This window comes from Sebastes umbrosus, chromosome 2 (assembly GCF_015220745.1).
Source record: "Sebastes umbrosus isolate fSebUmb1 chromosome 2, fSebUmb1.pri, whole genome shotgun sequence".
Taxonomy (NCBI): Eukaryota; Metazoa; Chordata; class Actinopteri; order Perciformes; family Sebastidae; genus Sebastes; species Sebastes umbrosus.
This window is the reverse complement of record NC_051270.1, coordinates 8,239,620-8,261,808: the sequence shown is the minus strand read 5'-3', so window position 1 is coordinate 8,261,808 and position 22,189 is coordinate 8,239,620. Positions and strand designations below refer to the sequence as shown.

Genomic DNA, 22,189 nt, shown 5'->3' with positions numbered 1-22,189 from the left:
TTCTATAGACACTGTTTCTATTATGTTAATATGACATTTTCGATGTGACTTAGTTTGCTTATAAATGTCTCAGGGAGGTTATACTTATGCAGCTTCAGAACCAATTTTCCAACTATTGTGTTCCTTTTTCAATGGAGTAATTCATTTGACTTATTTTATGTGTTACTTACATGTACTTACAGTGTAAAGTCCATCCTGCTGAAGTAAACATTACTTAATCATACTACAGTTTTCCTAAAATTAGATTTAAAAAAAGAAATTAATTAAAATTAAAATATATATATATATATCGCCTTGCTTACAGTATCTCAATATATCGCAATATAATTATTGTGCTCTTGTGCCAGAGATTGCTTAAAATTACAACAAGTCAAGTGTATACAATAAAAAGTACTATTTCTAGAGCCAATGCCTAATAGAATAACAATAGAGTAGGATACATTTAGTAAAATGAGTAAATAAAATAAGTAAAAAAAAAAAAGATAATAAAAATTAGATAAATAAAATACAATTTTAGATAAATAAAAACAGAAAAAAGTAATATTGCACATGATAGACAGTGATATTGCACATGAGAATGGAAAAAGTAATATTGCACATGATATTGATATTATTGTTGTTCTCAGTGTCCGGAGTTTTCAGCTGTCCTTCCTGCAGAAGGGGGAGGAGTTATATACTTCTACTTTGTTTTATTTATTTAACCTTTATTTACGCATTGTATCACCAGATTCTTGTCAATACACAGCCCTCCCATACTGTGTGTCATGTGCCCGTTTTATAAAGTTGCATTCTCCAATTTTTATCCATGATGAAAACGGACTTCAGTATGATTTTCAGGAACAAACACTGCTGAATCAGCATATTTAGGGACTTGCTGTGCTGCTATGCAGCTTCAGAACCAACTTTTCAACTATTTTGTTCCTTTTTCACAATCACTGAAACAATTATTTGTCCTTATTTTATGTGTTTACATGTATTTACAGTGTAAACATTTAGATGACTCTCTTAACCCACACACATAAAGAGTTTGTGTCTCACCAAATTTCAAAAAGATTAAAAAACAGGCCATCCTGCTGAAGTAAAAATGACTTAATCATACTCAAACCATAGATATATCTATGACTCAAACGCTCTCCCAAGTGTCTGTAGCCACAGAGCTGCAAAACATGGAACCAGACAGAGGTGGACACAGAGTTGCTCCTGTGACCTTTGAGGAACCACAAGGTCAGTTTCTTCATGTACATTTCGTAATTTCAGCACTCAGAGCATCCCACTTGTGACTCTTCTGGAGCTGACAACAGGAAACTCCTTTACCCAGAATGCCACTGACGTGTCAGGAGCAGAGGGGACCTATGCATGACCCTTCTTTAGGTCAGTGCTCATTACACAGAGAGCCCTGCTGGTTTGCATTCTAGCTGCCGAATCAGTGACAAATTAACACCTGGGGGACCATCGGACTGCAATAATCAACCTGGTAGGTTAGAAAAACCTGCAGTGCTCTGGGTCCTGACAACCACTCCTACCGTTACTATGTATAACAGACCGTTGCTATGGACGCAGTTCTGTTTTTGTGTCAAATTATTGATTTCTTAGGTAAGTAGCCGTGTAATAAGTGTGATAATGTACAGCTAGCAGGTCATTGTTGTAAAATAAACCCCTTCAGGGCGATGCAAGACCTCGCCCTGCCGGGGTTTATTTCACAACAATGACCGGCTCGCTGTACATTATCCCTTACATACTGTAGGGGTGTAAGAAAATATTGATACATTTGAGTATCGCAATATTATGTTTTGTGATACTGTATCGATTCTCAAAAACACTGTATTGATTTTTAATTCATAGGTTACATGCACAAAATTAAGTGCTATGATGGTGGATGTTACAGGGAGTATGTTAAATGTAAATCCAGACATCACCGGTCTGAATGCATGAAAAAAAATTTTGTTACACAGATGTCATGCATATTGTGGTGTGTCTTTATGTTATGACAGATTTCCTAAAATTAGATTTTTAAAAAATCACAATATATCTCCTTGCTTACAGTGTCGCAATATATCGCAATATTTTGTATCATCATATCACCAGATTCTTGCCAATACACAGCCCTAGTATACTGTGTCCTGTGTCCGCTTTATAAAGGGTGCTTTCTCCATTTTTATCCAGGATGAAAACTGACTTCAGGATGATATTCGGGAACAAACACTGCTGAATCAGCATATTTAGGACATCCTGTGCAGCAATTTTGATTCGGAAGAAGTTGTCTATTCTTGCAGGTTAACTCGATAAGATGCTGAATCTGCTGCATTAAGCCAAAATATATGATCCCACCTGACCGTTGGATACATTTAAGGACAGATTTGTTCTCTCACTGCTGATAATTTGGTGACCATATGGTGCGTCTAAAGAATAAAAGAATCACTGAGTGATAATAACCTCTTTCGCTTCCTGTCTGTGTTATGATGCTTTGTCGGACAGGCCTTGTGTAAAAAAACTGTAAATAATTAAATCAATATGTTTAGCCCGCCCTAATTAGGTATGTTCTTTCACATTTAAATCCTGTTGCAAGAATTTATAGAAACAGACAAATCACATCTGGACAGCATTATTTTATTTATTGGTAGTAGAAAACATATGAGTTTACAGAACGGTATAAAATATAAAAATAAATGTTACTGACAACTAACACTGTAGTACTGATAATTACAAAGACAGCAGTTTTAAGGTAACAGGAAGGTCTGTATGTGTGCGTGTGTTTAGGAGGGAACCCAGATGTTGCCGTGAGTGTCGGGAGCCTGGCTGTACGGAATGTTCCAGATCCAAGGCTGATCTGGAAACACAGACAGAGAAGAGGTCAGTAAAAATGAATGTGAATACATGGTTTAATAAATAAAAAGGGACATCACAGTGTCTCTTCATTCACTGTCCGAGTGGAAGAACATGCCCCACTCAGAGATTAATATCTCAGCTGTATCTCATACATCACATCCACCTAGCTGCACTGGTCTGCTAAAAGAAATTGGATTAATAATTATTAGAACATATATTACTAAAATATGGCTAAGTGACAGTGAAAGCTTTTCTTTACTGGAGCCAGGGAATACAAATGACACAAATGAGCACAGCAGACAACTAGTGACCAGGAGATGTTTCAGTGAGGCTGCATCTCAGCGTCTCTGGTAACTAAACTCTGGAAACCAGAAGTGAAGTACTGCAGGAAAACTACTTATCTATTCAAACTCATTGATAAAATTATTATTTGTGTACTGCAACTACAATTAGCGCTGAACAAAACATATGATATAGCTGTCCTCCGATATGTGAATACCAAAACAGCACTTTCTGATGATGACAGTTTGGGGAATGGATTTTGTTGATGTCTGCCATTTATTAGGAAACTACCAACATTTAGGGATGCACCGACACTGACCCTGATATCGGGTGGATACTGACTCAAATAGCTGGATCGGGGACAATGGGGCTGATCTATTCAATTAAATTCTACTCTACATACATCATATACTAGAATTTTTATTTCTCTTTAAGTTTTGATCAGTTTGTTGCTGCATTAAAAAGGTTTACACTTGAACTGTAATTCCTGTTCATTTTGAAGATTTTTTTATCAAGTTCCTCGGTTTAATAATAAATATCAATTCAGTAAATTTATATCTACGTACTTATTTGTTACATTTTGTTTTACAATGTTAGGAAAGCATTATGTTACACATAAAAGAATGATCTTGGTATTGGATCAATACTCTGTATCAGCCGATAGTCTCACATCAGTGTAGGGACTGAAAAAGTCTGATCGGTGCATCCCTTATCCCTTGAAAAGGATGAAGTTTTAATATTCATACTCTTGTGAAACTAGGGACATTGCTTAATTTACAGAAAATTTAGATATAGCTTAAAATTAGAGAATCAAAAAACATATAACCCACAAGCTAATGACACAAGTAAAACATATCTTTACATCTGTCCGAGTTCAACAATATGCCACGACTGCCTGTAAATGGTTTCAGTTTTACACCAAGGCACAAACTAAAAGACCAAACATATAGCAGCTGTGAGTGTCAGTTTAGTCAACAAGTTAGCTTTTAAGACTAATGTGAACCTGTGTTTTTTTGAATAAATGATGTGCTCTCTTCGACCTCTTTACATCTGTGGTTTTAGTATAAACTCTTTCACCTAAATGCCACTAGATGTCGCTGCAGTTTAAGCTAAACCTGCTGCACATGTGGTTTAAGACCACAGAGTTCAGCGTAGTGCTGAAATCAGACATTGAAAGACTGCAAAGATGTTTCTTCTTCACCATTTGCCAAGAGAAATTAGCATGTCTAAACAGCACAGACAATGTGGTATTTTAACCAGAGTTTCACCTAAAAGGACCCGTTCTAAACTGCTAGAGTCAAATACTAAGTGAGAGAGTAACAGACTAACTGAATACTACAGCCTGTACATAAACACATACAGAGAATTCACACACACTTCTGTACCTTTAGGAGAGTAGCTTGTTGGGGGGAGGTCAAAGGGCACAGGGAAACCAGAGGAGGAGGAGACAGGAAACGGATTTCTGTGAACAGGAAAGGTCTTCATGTTCTGGAAGGAGATAAACCATCCCACACCACATATTACTATACAGCAGCTCTGTATAGTTTTCATTGTTAGTCAGCACATGTAATACTGCTTCTGTTTGTTCATTGTGTGTTGTTTCTTACAAAGGCAGAAGGCACGAAGAGGACTCCGAGCTCGTATGAACGAACCATCACCTGAGTGTTGTTCTTCTCCAGCGCTCCCCATGCGGCTTTGGACAGGTTGGAACTGAAACACACACACAAACACATGTTTCAATACAGCTGTGTGGATAAAAGGATCAATTTCAGAATATAAATAATCTGAAACGATCATCTTAATTCATTTTCTGTAGGATGTGTTTGATCTGTGTTGAGGTTGAACAACTTTCTCTAGAACAGTGCTGCCATAAACAGTGTTGGCAGCTGGTTTGTCTGTTAAACTGACAGATTGATGAGAAACATATGCATGTTTCAGTATAGTATATTGATAAGTGTATAAGAGGTGGAAATTAAGTTACAAAAGTTGTCTTTCTGTTGATTCTCCATGAGAAAATACATTTGTTTTTATGGAGAAAAATAAAAACCTCTGATCTGTGTATAAAATAAAACATGAATTTAGAGGATTTACGTCTATGAGCAAGAATTTAGTGAAAGTTCATTCAAATGAATTTGAGGTGAAACATGACAAAATGGATTCCTGGTTTTGGATCAACTTTAATGGTACCATTTATTTAATGGATTACCGCACCAGTTTCCGCAGCAAGTAACATTTAAGATATAAGAGAACAAATCGGACAACCACAAATAAACACATAACAATTTCTCTTGATAAAAAATCAACAAATATAAAGCTAGCAAACACACCTCGTGACGAGGAACCAGGCGAGCTGAGTGAAATCTGGTGACGCCCTCATGTATGTCTTGATGTGTGGCATGGCGTGACTCCTTCCTGTTGTATTCGCCTTCCAACGGCTAAACGCACGCACAAACACACACACATTGTTATTCTGTTGAACTGAACTTGATGGAACGTATACCTATGCAGTTTACTAAGATAAAATCATCCCGCACATAGTCCTGTCCCATAATTTCTGACCAAAATTCAAATGCAAATGTCATTTAGGTGTGTAGAACCTCGTACAGTGTGACCAGTTAGAGCAACTTGCAATATTTGCATTACAAATGAAAGATATCATGACTAGCTAACCGGTTTAACAGAGGTGATGTAATGTAGAAGTACCAGTAACCCCTTACGATAGGTCTGAATTGTGAACTTACTGGAAGAAGGAGTGGAGCCACAGTTGTTTCTGAGCCGTCTGGATGCTGTAAGGAAGAGAGCCTCCCGCTGGAGGATAAAAGAGATGTACATCACAACCAAATACATGGTGGAAATCACTAAATGATCAAATGCTGGATCAATCAAGCAATCAATCAAACACTGATGTTTAGAGGTGGATGATTAAATTCACAAATATGCCAGCAAAAAGCTGCCAAAGTGATCATGCTGGGGCTTGTATTTAGTGAAGGTTGTGACTTCTACAACACATGCGTATTAAAGAGGACCTCTTAATGCTCATTTTCAGGTTCATACTTGGTTTCGGCTAGAACATGTTTAAGTGCTTTAATGTTCAAACCAAATTTTTCGGACTCTGCTCCAGCTCCACTGTAACTAGCTTTGTTTTAGGTCAAATGTGTTACTTGGTGCCATCACCACGTTACGGAAGAAAAGGCGGGACTTCAAGCGAGGAAGTTCAGGAGCAGTGTTTCTTTGAGGGAGAGTAACTTCCCTTTGGCGTGGACTTTGGGCTTTGTAACTTTGCAGACCTTTTTACATACACAAAAAACTATATAACACACTAAAGGAAAGGAAAAAAGCATAATAGGTCCTCTTTAACAAATTCATTTTTCAAAGGAAAAAAAAAAAACCTTACTCACCCGGATAGCCTTCTAAACTAGTCCTCACATCTTCAACTGATGGATACAGCTGCAAAAGATCAACCACTTAGCAAATTGTTTTATATATTCCGATCTTTATCATCTTAAAGTTATGCAAAGCGTGGCAGTAGCACAAAAAGAGAAAATTCAGTAAGTGAAAAATGCTATTCTCTATTATAGAATAATAATATTAGTAATAGCAGCAGTAATAGAAAACCTATTGTATTCTTTTGTACTATCTTTCTCGTAGCATTTGAATGCGGCATCACAGAAGCAACAGACTATGTCAGGTTTGTGTTGGGAGGACTGTACCAAGTGTATGGGGGTGTCCGGGCGATGAGAGGATTTCCCCAGCGTGGTCATGGTGCGCTGAAATTCCCCCGTCAACCATTTGGTTTTATCCAGTCCCAAAGAGCCGATGCTGGAGAACTGGCCAATCACAGGCCACGGCTCCTCCCCAGGAACAGGGTCTGTATGGTCATACAACAGCTAATGAAATAAGAAGAGAACAAGAGAGATGAATTAGAAACTACATGGGCATTGTTCAATTTCACAATATTTTACAGTGCTGTCATTGTCTTATGAAAATACCTTTTATTTGTACATTACATTTAGATAGTTATCCAATTCACTTGATTATTAGGGTGCTGAGACTTGTTCCTAATAGACTGTGTGCATGCAAGCAAATACAAGAGTGTGTTTCTTTGGGAAATGTTGCTAAGATGCAAACTATCAGCCAAGCAACATTCAAAAGGAATGTTACCTGGCACATGTATATACGTGTATATACATGTGTGTTTGCATGTTTTAGACACACATACTACACATTGTTATAACTATTAACCAGATTGATATTCTACCTTTGACAAATATGAAGACGGTATGAGTGTTTGAGGGATGATCAAATCCAACAGCAGGTCTAAAAGTTGATTTTTGCACTGAAATGAACTGGAACCATGACTATGAAAGATAAGAAAAATGCATCTCTGCTTGTTGTGAAAATGTTACATAAAACTATATATAATAAAGAAACAAACTGGAACTACTGGCAGCTATTGACTTTTGTTTCCTTCCTTGGTTTTTTGGACAGCAGTGTGTTATTAACTAGTTAGAGAAGAGAGTAGAGACAAGCAGAGAAATCTTTACCTTCCTCAGCCTCAGGTGGCCCCAGCGCTCCATGTCTGGGCCAACGTATCTCCCTGGGGTTGAGCCGACCAAATAAACCCTAAAAATAGAAAATATGAGTAGAAGATAAGAGTTAGTCCGGATTTTATATTTACTTACAACTGCAGTGAATGTTGCAGGGCCATCATTTAGCAGCAGATGTCTGTATTACCTGCTTAAATCTTATTGCTATATCTCTCTATTTTCCATGTGCACGCCCATCATACGTGTAACTGTACATGTTTACCTGGTCTCTGACAGGTCGTGCTCTTTGATGCGTTGGATCCACTCCTCCAGTTCTGGTGCGCGGTACGATGCCAGGTATTCCAGCAGGTCCCTCTTAAAGAAGGTCGGTGATTCACCTGCACTCTCACTGCTGCCCTTTGGTAACCGTGGAAAAAGGGGGCTCATCCACATTCTGGTTAGGAAAAAATATATGCAGGGGCATTTTCCATAACCAAACCTTATATCTGGATGCAGTGCAACAAATTATGACACTACTGTCTGTTCTCAAGTTGGACTATCTTTAGTTAGATTGATGTTTACGGCCTCTAAACATTTCTTTGGTTACATAAAAAGTTTTTTAAAAAAAAAGACAGACAGACAGACTCACCCTTGTGTTTTCTGGTACCAGTCAGCTCTGATGAGTTTTTTTAGACATTTTTTTCAGACATTTTTCTGACTTTTTTTTCCAACATTTTTCAAACTTTTTTTTCGACATTTTTTCCAGACTTTTTTCCGACATTTCTCAGACCTTTTTTTCTCCTTTTTAAGACATTTTTTAGAGTCGTTTTTTCCAGCAATTTTCAAACTTTTTTCAGATCTTTTTCCAGAACATTTTTCAGACTTTTTTTTAAAAATATTTCTCAGATATCTTTAAAACATTTTTTAGACTTTTTTCAGATTTTTTTTTTTTAAAACATTTTTCAGATTTTTTTTTTAAGAATATTTTTTCAGATATTTTTCCGACTTTTTTTTTAAGAATATTTTTTCAGATATTTTTCCGACTATTTTTTTTTAGAATATTTTTCAGGTTTTTATTTTTTCAGACTTTTTTTTCCCGAATATTTCTCAGATATCTTTAAAACATTTTTGAGACTTTTTTGAGATTTTTTTTTTAGAACATTTTTCAGATATTTTTCCGAATTTTTTATTAAGAATATTTTTTCAGATATTTTTCCGACTTTTTTATTAAGAATATTTTTTCAGATATTTTTCCGACTTTTTTTTTTAGAACATTTTTCAGACTTTTTTTTAAAAATATTTCTCAGATATCTTTAAAACATTTTTTAGACTTTTTTCAGATTTTTTTTTTTTAAGAACATTTTTCAGATTTTTTTCAGACTTTTTTTTTAAGAATATTTTTTCAGATATTTTTTCAACTTTTTTTTTAAGAATATTTTTTCAGATATTTTTCCGACTTTTTTTTTTTAGAATATTTTTCAGGTTTTTATTTTTTCAGACTTTTTTTTCCCGAATATTTCTCAGATATCTTTAAAACATTTTTGAGACTTTTTTGAGATTTTTTTTTTTTTAGAACATTTTTCAGATATTTTTCCGACTTATTTATTAAGAATATTTTTTCAGATATTTTTCCGACTTTTTTATTAAGAATATTTTTTCAGATATTTTTCCGACTTTTTTTTTTAGAACATTTTTCAGACTTTTTTTTAAAAATATTTCTCAGATATCTTTAAAACATTTTTGAGACTTTTTTCAGATTTTTTTTTTTTAAGAATATTTTTTCAGATATTTTTCCGACTTTTTTTTTAGAACATTTTTCAGACTTTTTTTTAAAAAATATTTCTCAGATATCTTTAAAACATTTTTGAGACTTTTTTGAGATTTTTTTTTTTTAGAATATTTTTTCAGATATTTTTCCGACTTTTTTTTTTAAGAATATTTTTTCAGATATTTTTCCGATTTTTTTTTTTAGAACATTTTTCAGACTTTTTTTTAAAAATATTTCTCAGATATGTTTAAAACATTTTTTAGACTTTTTTCAGATTTTTTTTTTTAGAACATTTTTCAGATTTTTTTCAGACTTTTTTTTTAAGAATATTTTTTCAGATATTTTTCCGACTTTTGTTTTTAGAACATTTTTCAGACTTTTTTTTCCCGAATATTTCTCAGATATCTTTAAAACATTTTTGAGACTTTTTTCAGATTTTTTTTTTTAAGAATATTTTTTCAGATATTTTTCCGACTTTTTTTTTTTTAGAATATTTTTCAGGTTTTTATTTTTTCAGACTTTTTTTTCCCGAATATTTCTCAGATATCTTTAAAACATTTTTGAGACTTTTTTGAGATTTTTTTTTTTTTAGAACATTTTTCAGGTTTTTATTTTTTCAGACTTTTTTTTCCCGAATATTTCTCAGATATCTTTAAAACATTTTTGAGACTTTTTTGAGATTTTTTTTTTTTAGAACATTTTTCAGATATTTTTCCGACTTATTTATTAAGAATATTTTTTCAGATATTTTTCCGACTTTTTTATTAAGAATATTTTTTCAGATATTTTTCCGACTTTTTTTTTTAGAACATTTTTCAGACTTTTTTTTAAAAATATTTCTCAGATATCTTTAAAACATTTTTGAGACTTTTTTCAGATTTTTTTTTTTTAAGAATATTTTTTCAGATATTTTTCCGACTTTTTTTTTAGAACATTTTTCAGACTTTTTTTTAAAAAATATTTCTCAGATATCTTTAAAACATTTTTGAGACTTTTTTGAGATTTTTTTTTTTTAGAATATTTTTTCAGATATTTTTCCGACTTTTTTTTTTAAGAATATTTTTTCAGATATTTTTCCGATTTTTTTTTTTAGAACATTTTTCAGACTTTTTTTTAAAAATATTTCTCAGATATGTTTAAAACATTTTTTAGACTTTTTTCAGATTTTTTTTTTTTAGAACATTTTTCAGATTTTTTTCAGACTTTTTTTTTAAGAATATTTTTTCAGATATTTTTCCGACTTTTGTTTTTAGAACATTTTTCAGACTTTTTTTTCCCGAATATTTCTCAGATATCTTTAAAACATTTTTGAGACTTTTTTCAGATTTTTTTTTTTAAGAATATTTTTTCAGATATTTTTCCGACTTTTTTTTTTTAGAATATTTTTCAGGTTTTTATTTTTTCAGACTTTTTTTTCCCGAATATTTCTCAGATATCTTTAAAACATTTTTGAGACTTTTTTGAGATTTTTTTTTTTTAGAACATTTTTCAGGTTTTTATTTTTTCAGACTTTTTTTTCCCGAATATTTCTCAGATATCTTTAAAACATTTTTGAGACTTTTTTGAGATTTTTTTTTTTTAGAACATTTTTCAGATATTTTTCCGACTTATTTATTAAGAATATTTTTTCAGATATTTTTCCGACTTTTTTATTAAGAATATTTTTTCAGATATTTTTCCGACTTTTTTTTTTAGAACATTTTTCAGACTTTTTTTTAAAAATATTTCTCAGATATCTTTAAAACATTTTTGAGACTTTTTTCAGATTTTTTTTTTTTAAGAATATTTTTTCAGATATTTTTCCGACTTTTTTTTTAGAACATTTTTCAGACTTTTTTTTAAAAAATATTTCTCAGATATCTTTAAAACATTTTTGAGACTTTTTTGAGATTTTTTTTTTTTAGAATATTTTTTCAGATATTTTTCCGACTTTTTTTTTTAAGAATATTTTTTCAGATATTTTTCCGATTTTTTTTTTTAGAACATTTTTCAGACTTTTTTTTAAAAATATTTCTCAGATATGTTTAAAACATTTTTTAGACTTTTTTCAGATTTTTTTTTTTTAGAACATTTTTCAGATTTTTTTCAGACTTTTTTTTTAAGAATATTTTTTCAGATATTTTTCCGACTTTTGTTTTTAGAACATTTTTCAGACTTTTTTTTCCCGAATATTTCTCAGATATCTTTAAAACATTTTTGAGACTTTTTTCAGATTTTTTTTTTTAAGAATATTTTTTCAGATATTTTTCCGACTTTTTTTTTTTAGAATATTTTTCAGGTTTTTATTTTTTCAGACTTTTTTTTCCCGAATATTTCTCAGATATCTTTAAAACATTTTTGAGACTTTTTTGAGATTTTTTTTTTTTTAGAACATTTTTCAGATATTTTTCAGACTTTTTTATTAAGAATATTTTTTCAGATATTTTTCCGACTTTTTTTTTTAAGAATATTTTTTCAGATATTTTTTCGACTTTTTTTTTTTAGAACATTTTTCAGGTTTTTATTTTTTCCGACTTTTTTTTCCCGAATATTTTTCAGATATCTTTCAAACATTTTTTTAGACTTTTTTCAGATTTCTTTTTTTAGAACATTTTTCAGATATTTTTCAGACTTTTTTTTAAGAATATTTCTCAGATATCTTTAAAACATTTTTGAGACTTTTTTCAGATTTTCTTTTTTTAGAACATTTTTCACAGATTTTTCAGACTTTTTTTTTAAGAATATTTTTCAGATATTTTTCAGACTTTTTTTTTAGAACATTTATCAGACTTTTCTTTTACGGTCATTTTTTCAGATTTTTTTTTGACATTTTTTTCAGACATTTTTCAGACTTTTCTTTTACGGTAATTTTTTCAGACTTTTGTTTTCCAACATTTTTCTAACTTTTTTTTTTAGACATTTTTTTCAGACATTTTTCAGACTTTTGTTTTACGGTCATTTTTTCAGACTTTTATTTTCCAACATTTTTCAAACTTTTTTTTTGAAACATTTTTTTCAGACATTTTTCAGACTTTTCTTTTACGGTCATTTTTTCAGATATTTTTTTTGACATTTTTTTCAGACATTTTTCAGACTTTTTTTTAGGGTCATTTTTTTAGACTTTTTTTACGGTCATTTTTTCAGACTTTTTTTTTACGGTCATTTTTTCAGACTTTTGTTTTCCGACATTTTTCAGACTTTTTTTTACGGTCATTTTTTCAGACTTTCGTTTTCCAACATTTTTCCAACTTTTTTTTTTTAAATTTTTTTCAGATATTTTTCAGACTTTTTTACAGTTATTTTTTCAGACTTTTGTTGTCCAACTTTTTTCCAACTTTTTTTTTTTTACATTTTTTTCAGACTTTTTAACGGTCATTTTTTTAGACTTTTTTTACGGTCATTTTTTCAGACTTTTGTTTACTGCCATTTTTCAAACTTTTTTTCAGAGTCGTTTTTTCCAGCAATTTTCAAACTTTTTTTTCAGATTTTTTTTCCAGACTTTTTTTTTTACGGTCATTTTTTCAGACTTCTGTTTTCCAACATTTTTTTAGACATTTTTTTCAGACATTTTTCAGACTTTTCTTTTACGGTCATTTTTTCAGACTTTTGTTTTCCAACATTTTTCAAACATTTTTTTTAAACATTTTTTTAGACATTTTTCAGACTTTTCTTTTACGGTAATTTTTTCAGATATTTTCTTTTTTCAGTTATTTTTCAGTCTTTTTTCCAGCATTTTTCAAACTTTTTTTTCAGACTTTTTTTTTTTTTTTTTTTACCTTTTTCCAGACATTGTTTAGACTTTTTTTCCAACATTTCAGGCATTTTCCATAACCAAACCTTATATCTGGATGCAGTGCAACAAATTATGACACTACTGTCTGTTCTCAAGTTGGACTATCTTTAGTCAGATTGATGTTTACGGCCTCAAAACTTTTCTTTGGTTACATAAAAGTAAAAAAAAAAAAGACAGACAGACAGACAGACTCACCCTTGTGTTTTCTGGTACCAGTCAGCTCTGATGAGGTTGGAGGTCAGGATGATGACTCTGAAGCCTTCCTCATACCACAGCAACATCATCTTCCTGCATAAAACACACACACTTTTCTGCTGTATCTAAAAACAAAGAGCGCAACCCAAGACCTGTAACATCTACAATGTAATGTAGCGCTAAATGTAAATTACTATTTTATCTACCACTGACTGTTATCTGCAGGTCAACATACATTAATGTTTAATTATTTAATTCAGACTTTACAGGGAGTTTAAAAATACTTCAGATAAGTTATACGTTTGTAAAGGTTGATGACAGTGATGTCTAGTGGTCATAATATCTAGAAAAATAATTGGACTACTTTAGCCCTGATCATGTAGGGTTAAAGTAAATTGTTTGTCCACAAATGTCATGCTAATCCATCTAAAAGTTATTGACAAATGTCAGTCTGGACCAAAGTGGTACGACCGACTGACCTTGCCTTATATAAAGCTGCAACAATATCCAAAACTGATTTGATGTGTGAGTATCAAAAAAACAACCATGCAGGGAAAGACATGCTTACGTGTGGTGAGTTCCAAAAGCAATATCCAGCTTGGCCTGTCAGGGAAAGTCACACACATTAGTCCCATTTAAAGGGAAATCCAGAGTCCTTAAAGAACATTCCCCATTAACAGGCATTTCCCAGTACGACTACCCTAGAGTCTGTACCTGGCAGAAGCGAACATGTGGAAAAGGCTTAGCCTGCTGCAGCAGCCGAGCCTTGGCTTCCCTCTTATCTCCATGGACGATCAGAACTGGACGATCCCTGTAAACACATCTCCTTTTAACTACGAGTCACTGTTAAATAAAAGTATAAACTAATTCGTGGCTATAGCTGCAGAATTGCACACAACACTAAACTTCTGTTTTAACAAGAGAGCTTGTTAAGAGATTTTTCCTATTTTCTACAGTTTATTTATGAGAAAACATCTCACATACAGTAATACAAACCCTAATACACTAGACGGCGCTGCCTTCAGTATAATGTGGACATGAGGAGATTCAAACTAATAAGAAAAAAAATGGGGATATGTTTATGATAATGTGAGGCAGCAAAGAAGAAGTAGATCTTACCTAAACTCTGGTGGGAACTGGTTAACCATCCAGGCGATATCAAAGCAGTAGTTAAACTATGAGGAAAGAAAGTAGACCTGTGTTAATTTCCTAATATATAATGACAATGGCAACATGCTGATGTTTAGCAGGTGTTATGTTTCCAATGTTTCCCATCTTAGCTTAGTGTGTCTGTGTTAAAATGCTAAGATTCGCTTATTAGCACTAAACACAAAGTAAAGCAGAGGCTGATGTGAATGCCATTAGTTTTGTATTTTGTTATAAACACCAAATGTAACGCATACACTGCATCCAACTATTGCAAATCAATTTATCTTTTTACTTTAGTACTGCAGCTGCCCGTACAAAGTACGTACTTTTGCATGCAGTATGCATACAATCGGGACATACTACTTCCTCATAAGATTGGGTCTTAAACTTTGACCCTCTTGCTCATTTATTTGCTGCGCGGAGGATTGTGGGTCAGAGTAGCCAGAAAAGCATGCTGGCTTGCATACTGCAAAATGTGACCGGATGTAGTAGGACATCCTGGTATTTCTGGCATACTGCATTTGACACACTATTGATTGGGATATATTAAATCTTTTTTTCTGGAATACTAAATAGTACGGGTATCGGAACACACAGCAATCCATCCAATAGTTGTTGAGATATTTCAGTCTGGACTAAAGTTGTAGACTCAACTGATCAACTGACACACATTGCCATACCTAGAGGCATGCCATCTGCATGTGTAAAAAACAGCATATAAAATAGTTCCCACACTTCATGTGGTTACTCACCTGAACAGACTCTTTCAGGGTCCCAAACAATGGAGAGAGAATGTCTAAATGAAAGAAAAAAAGTAGAAAGATTACTAGATATGCTTATAGCCAGCAAAAAAGCTATAACAAGAAACTGGTATAAAGCGGAACCTCCAGGGAAAGATCACTGGTTTGAGATTGTTCGTGATATTTTTTCAATGGAAAAAGTGACGTATCAACTAAAAATTACAAGCAATATCTTTGACAAGAACTGGGAAAAAATTATCATTTACATGGAACATGATGCATGTGTTGTTAGAGAATATATACATGTTTAACTGCCCCCTGACAACTGTTTCTCTTAAATCTCGGAGGATCTCTCTACCTATGAGATCACTCTGCTGCCAATTCAGAAAATTACATAACAAAAAAGTATTAAGAGACTGACACACAAGCAGAGCCACACTTTAACTCTGTTCTTCCCAGTACAACCACTTGTCACTGAACAACTCTACTGGAGCAATGAGGTGCCTCAAGGAGATTTGGAATTTAAAAGAATGAGTGATGAAGAATGAATGAGGGATTTTAACCTGCAACTTTCTGATCAAAAGCATGATTTTATTGTTATAATGAAACTACCAAATTAAATGCAGCTCCTCTCACCTTTGATGTGCAGAGCTCCACTGTTGTACTTCCTGTCCAGACCTGTCACTTTGTTGAGGTAAAACCTGTAGGTGTCGTTCAGACGAGGAATACTGGATTCAAAGAAGTCCTCTGGCTCGTCGATGTAGTAGAGGCGACCGTGAGGACTTGGAGGGCGCTCGTTCTCCACCTTCGGTTTCTTTGCTTTGGGGCTCGGACTGGGAGCCCTCTTACTGACGCTCTTCGCCTTCACATCTCCATCATCATCGTCACTATCTGAGAGAGCCCAGCCTGAGCCGTCAGACGCCTCTTTCTTCCGCTTTCCAGCCAATGACGGACTGGTTTCATACTTCACTGGGTTTAACTTGTTTGTTGCTGCTGACCGTCTGGCCTCAGAGCCAATAGCCAGTGAGGATACAGGGGTGTTAGCTGGTTCTGGTTTCACCTCCACAGGCACTGGTTCCAGTTTGGGGCTGGGGGGAGAGGTAGATGGACGGGGGCTGTGACTGGATACAGCAGGTCGGTGGGGTTTAGATGTTGTAGTCCCAGAAAGAGGAAGAGCCTCATCATCGTCATCACTGCTGGAGATGGTCCACCTGCCGTGTTGACTGTCCTGAGACATGCCTGACCAGAGATACAGAGAGGTCAACTATCAGCGGAGCAACAGGATGAGAGCAGGCCAGAAGTAAAGCCACTGGTTAGTCCTGCTGGATGTTCTTAAATCAATTGCCAACTATTTTGATAATCGATTGATTAATTAATCAGTTTGAGTAGTTTTTTAAGAAAAAAAGTCAAAATTCTCTGATTCCAGGTTCTTAAATGTGAATATTTTCTGGTTTCTTTCCTCCTCTCTGACAGTAAACGGAATATCTTTGAGTTGTGGACAAAACAAGACATTTGAGGACGTCATCTTGGGCTTTGGGAAACACTGATCGACAGTTTTCACCATTTTCTGACAATTTTATAGACCAAACAACTAATTGATTAATCGAGAAAATAATCTATAGATTAATCGACAATGAAAATAATCTTTAGCTGCAGCCCTATACGAGTGTTATACCAAACATATCAACTTATAGCCATGAAACTATCAGGATAGATATGATTTGAGCCAACTTATTCTACCAATCTGTGACAATTACTGTTTATTATAGGAACATCATAGAGATATATATATATATATATATTTAAATATATTTTATATTTATATTTAAATATTTAAATTAAATTTTAAATGTTAGTGGATGTTTGCAGCTGAAAAACATCTGCATATAGGCTATTTTGAATGGTGTTATACATGCTTAACTGGGTCTAAATGTAAAATGTGTACATGCACAATAACATCAAAGCATGCTTTAACAAAAATAATGTAAAATATGCAAAACATGCAAAAACACTAAAAATAGTTAAAAAAAAATAAATAACAGTAAACAAAAAAGCCAAATTAACACATGCAAAACAGATCATGCAAGTTCTGCTATTTACAAATGATAAGCTGATATTATGAGTTATTGTTCTGCAGAGCGGATATAAAGGAACATGATGGTTGATGGAGATATTTGCTTTACCAGAGTCAGATCAGTGATCAGCAGCAGCAGGGTGTGATGTTGTGAATGCAGAGATTATTATCAATCCACCGCTAAACAAACTTCATACAATACAGCTGCATGAAACAAACCACAGTGCGGGAGGTGTACAAGGAACATGTGTCCGGGTGGAAACTCCTCTTCCTGCCTTTTCATCACGTCGTTCCGCCACAGATCTAAATACAAACCAAGCAGCGACTCATAACAAATAAGGGCTGGTGCACAAGCAAGCAAGAACAATAAAATCAGTTGGTTTGTTTTATTTTATTTTAATATAAATATAAATATAAATATAAATATAAATATAATATTATTGTTGTTAACATTATTTTATTGGAAAATCGGATTACTTTTGATGAATTTAAAACATTAATGAAAGACCTAGAAGCAGAGTCAATCGGGAGCTGTCTGTGTTTCTGAATATTTTCACTTTAACGTTGGCTTTAAACATTTGATTTTAATGTGTTTTGTATGATATTATGCTATTTATTTTGCATTTGTTTTATGTTGTGGCGTCTGAAACTTTAATGTATGTTTAAATGCTGCTGTCTTGGCCATGTCTCGCTTGCAAAAGAGATTCTTAATCTCAATGAGTACTACCTGGTTAACTAAAGGTTAAATAAAAAATTAAAATAAAAAATATATATATTTTTGTTTGTTTCTATTTTTTATTTCTGTTTGTAGGCAAGTTAGTATTTTTTGCATATGTAAATTACAATATTATTCAAATTAACTTGCCCACTCTTGTTGTTTCAGTCCCATTTTTGCAAAGGATTGGTATGAGTTACTTCCTGTGTTCCACTAAACATCAAGTAAAGGTTGTAACATAAGTGGGGGCTCGTCTGAGATATGGCTCTGTTTAGTTTGGAAAGTTTTGCAAATAATCCTAAAAAAATTGATTGTTATTGTTGTTTGATTCATCACAATGCTCAAATGTTTTGAGGCTCCAGACAGATTTATTTAAATTTAATTGTTTGGGCCTAAAATGGCTCTTTTGATAGTAAAGGTTGCTGACCCCTGGCCTAGGCAATGTGTAATTGCTGCACATTATGATATTCCTGTGTCCAGGCCTTTAGGTAAGTGGGGGTTAAAGTCTATTATTCTTATTGGATGGGTAGCTAAAGATGTGTTTCTCCTAGCAGACCCCAGCTGATCATCCTGAAGCAGCAGATTAATCCATAATGCATATTTATTAGTTGAAGTCCTTCATACAAAATAGTTAAAAATGAGCCAACTCAACCAACTACAGGCGGCCTGTAAAACCCAGCTCCTCTGCAGTAGTTTGGGATGAAAAGCCTTGTTTTGGTTTGCCCCCTCTGCTCTTATTCTTGTAATCATTTACAATGTAAATGATGTGTAACAAAAAATACAAAAAACTATTGACTTTTAAGTGTTTATAAATGGACTCATAAGGCATATCGAATGGATTTCTACCTGTTTTTTTAATCTTGAGTATTACTTAACATGACGTCTGTGTAAAAGAACGTGCAGAAAAAATTACATTTAAAATGAATGTTTTATTCAATGCTATTAATATGGTTATTACACTGTTTGTTGTGTTTTTGTTGTGATTCACTCTTTAGTACAACAACAGAAGCAGGAAGTCATCATGTTCCAGATGAAACTGAAGAAGGACACAGATTCCTCTTCCACAGTATCATCATTATTATTAATAGAAACACAGCTCCCAATCAAGCCGCTGACCGAGGATGTGTCCTCCTCTGGCTCCACTGGGGTCCTGAGCTCAAGGAGAGCTTCGCTGGCGTCAGCAACCTCCATCGCCTTGATGGCAAAGACGACGCTCTCTCTGGCAGTGTACGAGCTGTCGTCGTAGTCCATCAGTTGGAAGGTTTTGGAGCGCTCATCAAGTTTCTTGTACACAGCTTTGACCATGCACCTGGCCGCTGCAGTGCACAACAAGAGCAAAAGGGTATTCGGAAAGGGTCCAAACCCAGCTAGGGAGGGACCTGCTGACTCGGTCAACAGTCTGCCAATCTCAACACCGGCAGCTTCAGTCTTGTTCTCGTTCTCTGGTTCCTCTAGGAGGAACTTCAGAGCAGTTTTCACAATCTGTGGTACCAGGAGCGCAACACTGTGCTCAAGCTCCAGCTCTGCTGGTTTCGTGTCCTCTGCAGAGAGCGGATCGCTGGCGATCTGGATTCCAGCAAACGTTTTCAGCAGCTTGCTGAAGAGGGATTTGAGGAGGGTTTCCACTTCCTCCTCTGCTCCTGAGTGGACGACTGAGACCAACATGTGAATGCCCTCCAGTGTGACCTTCAGGGACAGAGAACGAGAGAGAGAGAGCAGTGTGAATGACTGTATGTTACAGGTGCATATACTGTTGATTATGCTGGACTCTTGTCCTTACCGTCCTGCTGAACAGCTGTGACAGGTGCGCTTCTTTATCCAATTCTTCCAAGAGCTCTTTCTCCATGTGACTGAGACAGAAGCGCCTCGCTGTGGTCCAGGCCTGTGCACATCACTCTTTATTTAGTCTCAACAGGAAGGTCATGTAGCTGATAGTACGTATATGGATTTACATACAGTAGGCTAATGATTTAAATAAAGGGTTGCTTGTTTCTCTAAAGTCTGATGATTATTAATTTTGTTTCATTGTATGCCATCGCTGCACCTGATTCGATTGTTATCAGGCCATTAAATAGACATTATCGGTCCCTATAAGCACCATAGATATGGGTCATAAGGGGCCTACTACGTTGTAAAAGTGAAACTTAAAAGCTATGTGTTTTATGTAAAACTGAATGAAACGTAATACTTCTACAGGTTTAGGCAACAAAAACCATTCAAGTTTATGGGAAAACATCATGTTTTGGCTTAAAATAAAGTGAAAGTGAAATTACGCATTGTTAGTTTCACACAAGATGTAAACCCCAGACTCCTGGGTGAAAAGTTTCGTGGTCCATCTATCACCCTTGACCTTCACCCTATATGGAGTTTTGTGATGACTATACTGTACCTGACTTATTCCTCTGCTCCTGTCATAATTACTTCGGTCTTTTGAGATCGCTGTCATGTTCATTTGTACCTTCTTTCGGTTATCGACCACATGAATAGATGATAAACCTAATATTGGGTATAGTAGGCCCCTTTTTGACCCACATCTATGGTGCTTAGAGCGACCAATAACGCCTATTTAATAGCCTGACAACAGCGTCAAGTGTCATGTGCAGGATCTGTGTTGTACATACCAGTTCAGCCATGAGGAGCGTTCTTGGCTCTGTCGTCCCTGTTATTTCATCAAACCTTTAAAAATAAAACAATAATTCTGTTATTCATCTGGTCCAAATGTGTAGAAAGCTTTAGTGTAATATGTCAGTTTTCCGTCAGTGTGGCGGTCACATCAATGAGCAGTTTAACTCACTCTTCCAGGAAGCTTCTTCCCCCCAGCAGCCAGGTCTTCATGTCCTCGACAGTTAAACACACAGGAACCTGGTCCTGTTTCTTCATGAGCATAAACTGTCTCATCGTCATTTTCTGCAAAACAGATTCAGTGTTGCAGTTTGGACCAGCTGACACAGAGACATCATGCTATACTAAAATGCTATTATCATATGAACAGTGCACCTGACTGACCTCTGCTTTGTAGCAACGCCTCTCTTCCTCTGAGAAAGAGGACGGTCTCATTTGGTGAACTCGATGAAAGATGAAGCAGGTGTTCATTTTGAACCAATCTCAAACTTCTGAAAGTTTGTATCACATTATGGAGCATATTTCAATTTACCAAGTTGCTGTTTAGAGGATGATTTTTTTCTGTTTTTGTTTAAAAAATAAAGAGTTTACATACCTGATACAAAGAAAAAAACTCTCAGGGTTTGTTGATTGCAGTGAGTGAATGAATATATTCGTACAGAGGGGTTTGGATAGCTTCCTACAAAGTGCTAATCCTGAAGATTTCAGTCCTGCTTGATTTAGAATTTCTATTTGAGTGAAAACAATGGAATTGTGAATAGCATTTTTTTTTTGCTACAGTGTGAATGTTGCCACAGACAACCAGTTTGTAATACTGCAAATATATAAATATTGCAATACTTTCACCAGTGAGCCGTAGACTCAACCACCATCATGTTATCTCCTTCCTTCGGCGATAGATAGATAGATAGATAGATAGATAGATAGATAGATAGATAGACATTTATTTAAATGAAAATCTTTGAGATTAGCCACTTTAATTTTTTGGACAAATTTAAATGAACTTCTGAATTCAAAAACATATCCCTGAATATAAAAATGTATATATCTTATAGTCTATATCTGAAATATAATTTATATATATCTATCATTATTTTAATCCAATGATAATATACATTTCTTTAGTGTTGACATGTACACTTTATGTACTGTTCATGTGTATTCTTGGATAACCTGCTGCTCTAATACAATAATAAACTACATCTATCTATCAAATTCAAATTCAAATTCAAATAAGCTTTTTTGGCATGAATGTTCAGGTTACATTATTGTCCAAGCTAAATTACATATTAATGAATAATTACATTTCACAAAAATAATCACAAAATAATCACAATCACAATATACCAATATTCAATACTTTCACAGTATTTATATAGGACTTAAGCTTGCTTTATAATAATAAAAAACATGAAAATCTCACTTTTTTATGGGACCTTTGAATCCAATGATAATATATATTTCTTTAGTGTTGACATGTACACTTTATGTACTGTTCCTGTGTATTCTTGGATAACCTG

The 22,189-nt window shown here is 34.0% G+C and overlaps 2 protein-coding genes across 2 annotated transcripts; both read right to left on the bottom strand.

Annotated features, from left to right (window-relative positions):
- Positions 1 to 2,586: 2,586 nt before the first annotated feature.
- On the bottom strand, positions 2,587 to 17,630 carry tdp1 (tyrosyl-DNA phosphodiesterase 1). Its single transcript, XM_037748093.1, has 16 exons — positions 17,442 to 17,630; positions 15,895 to 16,497; positions 15,271 to 15,314; positions 14,489 to 14,544; positions 14,084 to 14,180; positions 13,938 to 13,972; positions 13,370 to 13,462; positions 7,918 to 8,088; positions 7,653 to 7,731; positions 6,819 to 6,995; positions 6,507 to 6,555; positions 5,850 to 5,916; positions 5,436 to 5,543; positions 4,716 to 4,818; positions 4,494 to 4,596; positions 2,587 to 2,827 (listed from the first exon to the last, which is right to left on the bottom strand). The coding sequence occupies exons 2-16, from the start codon at positions 16,493 to 16,495 to the stop codon at positions 2,754 to 2,756; spliced, it is 1,857 nt and encodes a 618-aa protein (XP_037604021.1). The 5' UTR covers positions 16,496 to 16,497; positions 17,442 to 17,630; the 3' UTR covers positions 2,587 to 2,753.
- Positions 17,631 to 18,956: 1,326 nt separating this feature from the next.
- Positions 18,957 to 21,425, bottom strand: LOC119501070. The gene is made up of 6 exons (XM_037791157.1): positions 21,265 to 21,425; positions 21,054 to 21,160; positions 20,842 to 20,954; positions 20,669 to 20,723; positions 19,828 to 19,929; positions 18,957 to 19,733 (listed from the first exon to the last, which is right to left on the bottom strand). Exons 2-6 carry the CDS (start codon positions 21,138 to 21,140, stop codon positions 19,032 to 19,034), a joined length of 1,059 nt encoding a protein of 352 aa, XP_037647085.1. The 5' UTR covers positions 21,141 to 21,160; positions 21,265 to 21,425; the 3' UTR covers positions 18,957 to 19,031.
- Positions 21,426 to 22,189: the final 764 nt, after the last annotated feature.

Coding starts and splice junctions, on each gene's coding strand:
- tdp1 (XM_037748093.1), bottom strand. CDS start 16,495: ATGTCTCAGGACAGTCAACACGGCAGGTGGACCATCTCCAGCAGTGAT. Junction 14,545..15,270: donor CCCTGAAAGAGTCTGTTCAG/GTGAGTAACCAC, acceptor CTTTCCTCATAG/TTTAACTACTGCTTTGATAT. Junction 4,819..5,435: donor GCCTGGTTCCTCGTCACGAG/GTGTGTTTGCTA, acceptor TGTGTGTTTCAG/TTCCAACCTGTCCAAAGCCG.
- LOC119501070 (XM_037791157.1), bottom strand. CDS start 21,140: ATGAACACCTGCTTCATCTTTCATCGAGTTCACCAAATGAGACCGTCC. Junction 20,955..21,053: donor GGCGTTGCTACAAAGCAGAG/GTCAGTCAGGTG, acceptor TCTGTTTTGCAG/AAAATGACGATGAGACAGTT. Junction 20,724..20,841: donor GGAAGAAGCTTCCTGGAAGA/GTGAGTTAAACT, acceptor TTATTTTTAAAG/GTTTGATGAAATAACAGGGA.